Here is a 10,344-nt window from a genome sequence, read left to right on the forward strand (position 1 = left end):
CATGGTATTGTTCAAAACGATACGTCGCTCGTCGTCTTCGGTGATTCCAGCATCAAATGCAACTTGTTCCTCATTTTGTGCAACAGTTTGGAAAAAAATCGGTGTCTGTGAAGATGCGTTTCAACAACTGTTTCATGCGCTTTTCGAAACACTTCGGTATACGGCACGATTCGGATGCTTACTCAACCGCCTCAATTTATAGCTGAGCGCGAAGATGGACAGAAAGTTCCATTTCTCGAAAAATTCTCGATCGTTAATAATCGTATTTTATCAATAAGATCCATTGAAATCAAGAGTTAATAATAATTTTAATTTATAATGACATTATTGAATTTTTATTCCTAATAATATAAATATTGTTATTTAATCAGTGTTTTTACCAAATGGAACATTCCCGAACCTTCCCGATCGAAATCTTCCAGAATATTCCAGGTCAAACTGGTCTCAATATGTAAATTCCTTTCCTTTTTTTTGAACGACAACAAAAATGTAGGAATTTGAGAGTTATACATGATCCTAGTACAAAAAACAGTGTGCAATAACTTTGCACCCCAGCTGAGTCACAACCGGGGTTTTATAGCTTATAGTTTATATATATATTTTTTATAGACACCACATAGTCACATAACTCCATATAGAGTCACAAAATACACTGCAGGCTGCAGCTCCCATACAAACGCAAAAGTCTCGAACAGTGACTTTATTAAGAGCTAATTTACAATTAAAATTATAGGCTAGCTTTTTTTTTTGGCTATGGCAACGTAGGCCTTCAGCTCATATATACATATTACACTGTGAAACAAATTGTAGGTTGTTGAAATCAAACCGCACCAGACCTTTTTTTCTGAAAGAACATTTATTGAATAGTAAAACCCTTTTTGGGTTTTTTAAAGTTAGCTCGTTTTTTTGTTTTTTAGCGATTTGAAATTTTCCATTTTTAGGTTATTTTTTAGTTTGTCATATGAGCTAAATATGATTCAGATATCGATTCCTTTTTCATGCATTCGACCTAAATCATCTTCATTTGTTGTGGAAATATTGTCAATGGTTAAATAAATTCATTTTATGAATGTTATATAACCCAAAATGCCTTTTTCAGCTACAGTTTTTGAAAAAATTACAATTAGGCCCTTTTTTAGGACAGTTTTGGAAATATTTTTAATTTATAACTATTTCTTGTGAGAATAATAATTGTAAAATTACAATTGACACCGGTTAGGTAACGCCATATACTCAAGCACAATTTACAAAACGTACAGTAAACTTACTTACTGTCGTAAAAATCAGCATTAAGAAGCGGTGCCCTCCAGCAAATATTAATAACTTCTGCTACTGTTGTGGACGTTTAATCGCGACGAGTTATCATAATTTTACATATATTATTCTTACAAAAACAATATTTATAAATTTTAAATGTTTTCAAAAGTACTCTAAGCCAGGTTCCGTGGGTAACTTCGTCCGCGGTGAAGTTTGTATACCCTCCAAGTTTTTTCCCTATAGCAGTCGAAGAGAAAATGGGTTTTTTAAAAAGTGTCATGTTTATGAAAGAACAGACCTTAAGCTTAGGCTAAAGCAATTCGGCGCATGTAGCATGCTGTTTTATCGTTGGTTTATAAGTATGGCAGCTAAATAATTTAATTATCTTATTTTTATCAAATTTGGCAGAGCCATTAATGTGTATATAAAACTGATATATGCATATAAATGGGTACATGTCATAACGCCCAGTGTCATAAGGCCCATGGGCTTTATGTCGCAAAAATGTGTGTCTTAGCGCCCATGGGCGAAATAGCGCCCGAGGGCGCTACGACACAATTGAAGAATATTCAATAAAATATTTAAAAAATGTAATTGTTTGCCCTTTAATCGTGTCATAACGCCCATAAAAAAGTGAAATAAAGTCCGGCGTGCTTTATGTCACATTTAAAAGTGTCATTGCGCCCGTGGGCTTTATGTCGCAAAATGTGTGTCATAAGGCCCAAGGGCCTTATGACACTGGGCGTTATGACATGTACCCATATAAATATTTATGATAAAAAAATATTAACATTTTTTTTTTAAACTGTAGCGAAGCAATTAATGAAATTATTCAGAAAAGTCACTGTTTGTATAGGAGCTATGTGATATATATAGTATACAATCCATGCAGCAAATACAAGCCTACACGCAAAATTTGAAATCCGTAGCTATTGTGGTCTATGAGAAGGTCGCGTTGACCCAGACAGACGCACGAGCATGGCTATATGACCTCGTCTCGTCGTGCTAATCAAGAATATATATATTTTTTTTATAGTCGGAGATGCTTTCTTATATGCGTTTTACACTTCTGACCAAAATTTATATACCATTTTTGCAAGGGTATAAAAAAGGTTTAATTGTGATTTTTTTTAAAACTGTAGCTAAAAAAGGCATTTTTGGTTATACATATCACATTTATAAAATAATGAATTTATTTAAACATTAACAATATTTCCACAACAAATGAAGATGATTTAGGTCGAATGCATGAAAAAGGAATCGATATCTGAATCATATTTAGCTCATATGACAAACTAAAAACTAATAAATAACTTTGAAAAACCCAAAAAGGGGTTTACTATTCAATAAATGTTCTTTCAGAAAAAAAAGGTCTGCTGCGGTTTAATTTTTGGTGTTGCACAGTGTTATGTTCATATGTACATATTTACAGTGTAACTAGTTTTAATTGAATATAATGTGTGTGTTTTGCTATTGTCTTAAATATGAATGTACAGGTTTGTGTTTTTTAAATATTCTAGGATTTTCAGTATGTTAGGACGGCTATGGGTAAGAAAAGTGCTACCAAAACTGTTGCAAGGGTATAGAAACTTTGACGCGGTCGAAGTTAGCCCCGGCCCACTTGTTTCATCTTAATTTAAATTCATTAATTCATTTCATTTATATATATATATTTTTCTTTTCCAATTTTCCCTATTCGATCAACTCAGTGATCTCCTGTTTAATAGCCTCACGGGTCATAGTCTAAACCAAGCAAAGCGGATATCGCTCAGTTTAACAATTTAACAAACGTTTTTCTGTGCAAACAATGATAAATTAGGATGTAATTTGGCAGTTGGGCACTTTTTGGGGCGCCGGTGCTGGTTTCACAGATGATGCCGCTGCCGGTACAATGTCTTCTCTGGTTTGGTCTGGTTTGGCTTCTTAGATTCTGCTGTTTGGAAATTGTATGAGTTAATTATTGGTATTTTGTTATAATTGATATCTGTTAAGGTTGAAGGTTTAGCCATTTTGTTTAAACGTTTGCTGAATCAACTCGATTCTGTCGAGTTCAGCTTGTAACTTGTTACCTTTTTCCCAACTAATTAATGTGTTGGTGGCAAATAGTAGCTTTAGGAGTTCGGCTTTTCTTTGTTTTAGCCGTTTCTTAACTCTGTTACGTTTCACTTTTGGCATTGCTTATCACCTCTACTCACTCAGTGCGTTTCTCCGAATCCATACCATGTGTGTGTTCTGCTGTTGTTTGAATTTATGTAGTTAATTTCCTGTATTCCCCCTTTTTTCTGTTTTAGTTGGTTCTCAGTGTAACATTGTCACACTAATGATTCCACTTGTAATGATTCCACATAAGCGGTGTGCTTATGTATAAATGTTTACATATTGTAACGTAGACGGCCTGGGTGGCAACTCAGACAGTAGTTTATCTTCCATTAAGTAGCGGTCCCACTTTCTACGGCTGGGCACACTAAAAACGGCGCCACAAGGTAGTGGTTTTTTTAAAGTAGCGTGACCAACTTTAGGGAGGGGAGAAGAAAAAAGAAAGAGAAAGAGACTCCGAAGCGCCACGAAATCCGATATACTTGATGACTCCCGTCGGTTTGGCGCTACGCTGCGACACGTATATCAGCTTACTGAAGGAAGACGGCTACACGGAGCTGCCGGACGATATCGTCCTAAGCACCGGTGTCGTCCAACCATTGTCTGGCTAATTTTCTGCCAGGATATCGAATTTAAGCGGACACGAGAGAACGCTGCCACCCACACTAGTTTTGGGCGAATTATAAATGGTAGAAGTGGTATTACCCGACAGATGCGAGTATGCGAGCGCAGCTTCTGTCAAATGGTACCAATTCGGGGAAGTGGACTTGCCGCCTACAAAACAACTAATTCTAAACGAACTATTGAATCGTTATCGGCATAACTTTGCCCGAAACGATGATGAGACTGATCAAACCAACTTAGTCTCTCACCACATCGATACTGGGCCGGCACGCCTTATTAAACAGATGGCCGGAAGAGGGGAGAGGTATCTCGTGCGAAAAACTGAGGTGTAGCAACTGGTTGCTGACATGGAAAACAGAGGCATAGTTTGGCTGTCCGTCAGTGCGTCGTCGTCGCCGGTGGTGCTAGTCAAGAAGAAAGATGGAGCGATACGATTTTGTGTGGATTATAGGCGCCTGAACCAAATAACTGTCAAGGACTCATACCCGCTACCCGACGACATCCTATCAACTTTATACGGCTCTCAGTGGTTTTCAACGATAGACCTACAAAGCGGATACTGGCAGGTTCGGATGGACGAACCCTCCCGGTCAAAGAATGCTTTCACTTGCGATGCTGGACTTTTCGAGTTCAATGTGATGCATTTGGGCTTTGCAACGCCCAAACCACGTTTGAACGTCTGATGGACAATCTTCTGTATGGGGTGATGTGGAAGTTCGCGCTAGTCTATCTCGATGACGTGATTGTTTACTCTCGTACAACCGAGGATCACATCACACACGCAAGTTTATCCCCAACTTCGCTACTATCGCGCGACCCCTCCACCAGCTGACCGAGAAACTCCGACGCTTTGAATGGGACACTCTCTGCAGTCACTCGTTTGGCGTTTCCTAATGACACCGGTCAATTTATTCTGGACACAGACGCCTCAAATTCTGGGGCGGGAGCGACGCTCCATCCGTTACAGGATGGACAAGAACGAGAACAAGAAATGTTTCCAACCAGTAGAACGTAACTATTGTGTAACACGTCGAGAGCTCCTTGCTATAGTCCGTGCCACTAAACACTTTCATCATTATTTGTATGGCCATCCGTTTCTCGTAAGAACTGACCATGCTTCTTTACAGTGGTTGGTTGGATAAAACATAGAAGTGGTACACAACATGGTAACGCCGACAGCCTCTCTCGCCGACCTTGTAGCGACTGTCCCACATGCAAGAGAATCGATCGAAAAAATGGGGCGGCCGTGCTGTTTACCCCAGTCCTGTTACCCGTTCTTTGTAAGAAGCAAAAGGCCGACGAGGCCCTCGGTAAGGTGCGCGATTGGATGAACAATGCCGAACGACCGCCTAAAACTACCTTGTGGGGCGAGAGCCCGGAAATTAAGAGACTTGTGGCATCTCTACGACCGATAAGCCGTTGATGAAATAGGATTGATTACCGTTAAAAACTCAGAGAACATACCTGTAGCCCTTATGCCCCGCTCACTGGTAAATGCTGCCATTCGAGGTGTGCACGATTCACCGGCTGGAAGTCACTTTAGTTCTAAGAAGACCTTAGCCAAAGCGAAGAAATGATTTTTGGTGCGCACGCTGCACCGTCTGCCATACACGCAAAGGACCACCTCGAAGAACCATCGGTCGCCTACATCCAAGCCTGGTGGCACCCCCTTTCGATCGCCTAGCGATTAACATTCTGGGCCCTCTACCAACTAAGACTCGTGGGAACCGCTACGTCGCGGTCGTTATGGATAAGTGGCCGGAATGTGCAGCCAAACCGAACAAGACAGCCGAAACTGCAGCACGAGCATTGGTACAAGAAGTCTTCTGTCGATTCGGCGTTCCATTCGTCTTACACTCTGATCAAGGACACATCTTCGAGGCAGGTGTCTTCCAAGCCTGCAAGCGGCTGATGACAGTTGAAAAGACACAAACCACGACGCTGCATCCACAATCAGACGGAATGGTAGAACGCTTTAATCGCACGTTGCTAGATTACAGTTCCACAGTTCACGAAAGGTCCGCTTATTTGCCCGCAATGCTAACTTTTGGAAGAGAACTTAGACTGCCCAACAATTTACTATTTGGCCTACCAACTCCTGTCCCTACGGAAGTCCCGGGATTCCTCGCTAAACTGCAAAATCAACTGCGGGTGGTAAATGCGAACGCTCGCCGCCAGCTGCTAACGGCCGCCCAGACTAACAAAATCCGCTATGACCTGGGTGGAAACTCAGACACTAGGCAAACTGTCCGCATTAAGTGGCGTTCCCACTTTCTACGGTTGGCCACAGAGAGTTTTTTTTGAGCTAGCGCGGCTAACTTATGAAAAGCGAGGAGGAGAAGAGAAGGAGAGAGAGAGAAAAGAGCAGGGCTTAAAAAGTTTTCGCCGCCACCGAAAATTGAATTGATTTGAATAAACAAAAGAAAGTAGCCATCTCTGCTTTCTTTGCGATTCTGCTGATTTAACTGCTGCCTGACCAATGGACTTAACTGTGCAGACTTCATTCACTTTAAATAATTTATTGCCTTGTTTTGAGATTCCCAAGTTCAGCTGCTTGGATTCTGGATCCTGCTCACTAACATCGCCAGTCCATCTAATGCATAGGGGATTGGCAAAACCTTTCACATCGAGCGCATCAGCCAATTTTTCTTCTACAAGTATTAGAGTCGATCCGTCATCCATCAAGGCGTATATATCGACGGGTTTCGAATTAGAGTACAAGGTGACTGGAACAATTCGAACAAAACATTCTGGCTGGTTGGTTAGTGACCCACGATGATTGTGCAGGGCGCTTTCCGCCACCTCCTTGTGAAGAAGAGGATGATGTTTTGCAGCCATTTATGTCGCAAGCTACGCGACTCCAACAGGCTCCCTTGTGGGGTTTTATACAATGAGCACATAGGTGATCCGCAACAACTTTTCGCAAGACACTGGTTTGTGGTGTCCTTTGCATATCGCACAGAAGATGTGTTTATGGTTCTCTGATTTAACAGGTCCCATCTTCTCGATAAGCTCTTGCAATAACGTAGGGTTGCTTAGGTGCGCATCTAGCTTGCTTGCCCTAATGGTAGCGTACATATTTTTCACCATCACCACATCTCTGCAGGCGCATAGCGTTCTCCTCGTTGCTGTATCCACCGATCCGCGTGCTTGTTTCATAGGTGCTTTTGAAGGCTGGTAATTCCCTCGGCATTGATTGTCGAGCAGTTACTTGTTGTTGTGTTATGCCATTAGTTTTGCATGGCATTCTCTGCGTTCTGGTACTTGTCGCCTGTGGAGTGTTGGTGGCTCTATCATCCGTCATCATTATGTTTCGGTTTATTCCGGCAGCATGTTGTGGATGGTCATTCGCTTTGACTGTACTCTCGGGTTAAGTAGGGCGTACTTACGGCGCAGATATTCTCTTTCGAGGCACATTTCGTCCTCTAATTGTCGCACAAGCATTTGCTGGTCTTCCGGCATTGCTTCATCTTCCACGTGCTGATCCTTGTTACCTTGGTGGTTAACCTTGAGATGTGATTCAGTTTCGAGGTTATGTTCGACTTCATCAGGCACGTGGCGACATGTCTCGCATATCCAGGAACTCGAGGTGGCACTGTTGTCCGGCTACTGGCATAGACCACAGCTTCCATTCGTTGCCATGTCTATACGTAATTTTACGCGTGGGAAAGTTCAAATTTGTTCTTTCCTTGGGATTTGTGTAAGTTCCTCCTCTTTAGGTCTCCGTAGCTCTACTACACCGTAGGAATTTAAGAATTTGCTCAAAATTCTTTACAAAAGAGTAAATTTGATTCCTATTGGAAATTAAATGCAATTTCTCGTAGAAATTAAAAAGAATTGTTGCTCGTTCGACTAGTTAATCTAGCTCCGCCAGTGCCTTTGAAATAAAATGTTATCCATTTAATCGTCAAGTAAGGTCAGCGTATGTGGCAAGCTTTTTAATTCTGTAGGTAATTTCAGGTTATTCAAAAATTTCTTATAACTAATAATTGTACAATCTCAGTTCACTTACTCTAGTCTTGGCCTCTTGGCTACGAAAAAAAAAAACTGAACACGCGGTTCTTATGTATGTACTTAGATCAATGCAGCTGCGTATTTTTCGCACTTATGTGTCTACTTATATATAATAAAGTACCACAAGAGTAAGATGAGAGAGAGAGTTTTAAAGTTTTTAAAGAGCGTCATTCTGATTGTTCGGACAGAGTTCCGTTTTGTGCTACAGTGGTACAAAGTTTATATGCAGGCCCGAATTTCGGCGACACAAACTTTTCCGATGTAAAAAGTTAAAATGAAATCCGCAGCATAGCGGCTTAATTGGGTGCAGAGATACAAATTGTGTATTAATTGCTTCAAGCCGGACCATATGGAAAAAAATTGTTCTTGGAGGGGTGCTTCAAATGCGATAAAAAAAAATAACACATTGTTGCATTTGGAAACAGGCAACCAAATAGCTACATCTGCGTCTGCAGCTTCCGAATTGGGAGTTGACAGAAAATACACTCTGTTGGCAACAGCCAAGGTAGTGAATAAAAGGGATCAATGAAAGGAAAGGAGAATTTCGGGCACTCTTGGAAAGCGGCTCGCAAGTAAATCTCGTTTCAGAAAGACTGGTAAAGAAGTTATCGTTAAAAATTAGTGAGACTCAGGTGCACATAAATGGAGTGGGTGGTCAACCACAGATAAGCAAAGCGCGAGTAAGCTTGGTTGTAAGGTCAATTTACAACAAGTTCGCAATGCTAGTTGAGACATTTGTATCCATACAATCACATGTATGGTAGTCATTACCAATCCAGAGGAATCTCTAGAAAAATTCTGGCGGCTTGACACACTAGAGCCAAATGCTTCGATAACCTTCACTCGGCGGCTGATAACCGACTAATCGAAATGCCTCCATTTGCTGAAGAGGCTTGGAGAATCTCGGGAAGTAGCCATAAGAAGATTCATGTCTTTAGAACGGGGAATGTGCCGTCATAAAAATAGGAATATGTAAAATTTATGTCAGAATATGAACAGCTTGGACATATGAAGCAGGTAATGGTGGAGCTAATTCCCAGGAACCATTACCTTATATAGACGTAGTCCTACAACGCTCAGTACAAACAAGTGGCCCATATGACACCACGTCCAGACCTGCTACGAATGACCGTAAGTAAAGTTAGTGTTACAACTTCTACCCACTCCGACATCCGACGGAGTATTACATATATAAACATAAATGCACTGAGCACACTGTGCTGGGAGTTGCTTCTTAATAAAACTTTCACTCTTTACAGAGGACGGACGTGTTTTTTTTTTGTGCTTATCAAATTTTATTTTTTTCTCGCGATTAAATACTTTTCTATAACTTTTAAACTCATTATCGGTTTAATAATAATTTCAGCATTCGAATTTTATTTTCATTTCGCAAATTCTTGCAGTGGCTTTTGTGTTTTTGTTAAAATATAAATAAATCAAAACTTACAACAATATTTGCATTAGCGGTGTTGTTGTTTTGCTTATCTCTTTTGCTTTTGTGTCTTTACCGTTGTAACTAACTCCCACGCTCTTGCGTACAAATTGTTGTTGCATGTGTTCAATTTGACGCGCTCTCCTGCTCTTTCCTATTCTTGTGTAAACATTAAGAATATTTTAAATAAGTCCGCTCCTCGTCTCAGTGAATTTCCCCGATAACCGAATTTGGTCACACCAAAAGGGTATAATACACTAAGGCGGGGTACGGTCACACTCTCTAAAAATATAGGCAATAAGACCACATGTGCAATTAATAAAAAACAGAAATAAAATCCGAAAATAAAAAGACAATCCTAAGGGATTAATTAATGAAATAATAGAGAGTTTACAAATCAGGCGTAGGGTTTGCCATAAGGAAGTATTTTTATGAAATACACCGAGATCATTAAATTAAACAAAACCGCATTGTTTGAGTTGCTAGTGGCCAAGGAAATACCTTGCGACAGAGAAGCGTCAATTTACCAATTGCGAGCATTGGTAAATGCAGTCATGTCACAGAATCGGTCTGGACAGAGTGATGTACCCGAAGAACAGGCAGACAGCCCAGCAGTGTCTGCGAATGTGCTTGCCGGACAACTTGTGGATGTTGGTCCGGGGCCTCTTATTGAGCAGCGCGGCTTGGGAAACATTGAGCAGCAACATTGAGTACACCGTATCAAGTGGGTGCTAACCAGTTGCCGACGATGTCTCGTGAGACTCCTGAAGGTCCAGACGCGAACGTGCATGTTCGTGAAAGCGCACAAGCGAGCGAAACCGACGAATTGGCTTTGATTCTAAGTATTGTATACAGCACGTTAAAACCTAATGGAGCTAAAAATACGTACTATGGAGCTGGAGGAGAACTTAAGCAGACCG

At 40.9% G+C, this 10,344-nt stretch overlaps 1 protein-coding gene across 1 annotated transcript; it reads left to right on the forward strand.

Moving 5' to 3' along the window:
- The first annotated feature begins 5,724 nt into the window (after positions 1 to 5,724).
- On the forward strand, positions 5,725 to 6,282 carry LOC124461594. Its single transcript, XM_047013108.1, has one exon. It carries the CDS (start codon positions 5,725 to 5,727, stop codon positions 6,280 to 6,282), a length of 558 nt encoding a protein of 185 aa, XP_046869064.1.
- Positions 6,283 to 10,344: the final 4,062 nt, after the last annotated feature.

This window comes from Drosophila willistoni, unplaced genomic scaffold (assembly GCF_018902025.1).
Source record: "Drosophila willistoni isolate 14030-0811.24 unplaced genomic scaffold, UCI_dwil_1.1 Seg539, whole genome shotgun sequence".
Taxonomy (NCBI): Eukaryota; Metazoa; Arthropoda; class Insecta; order Diptera; family Drosophilidae; genus Drosophila; species Drosophila willistoni.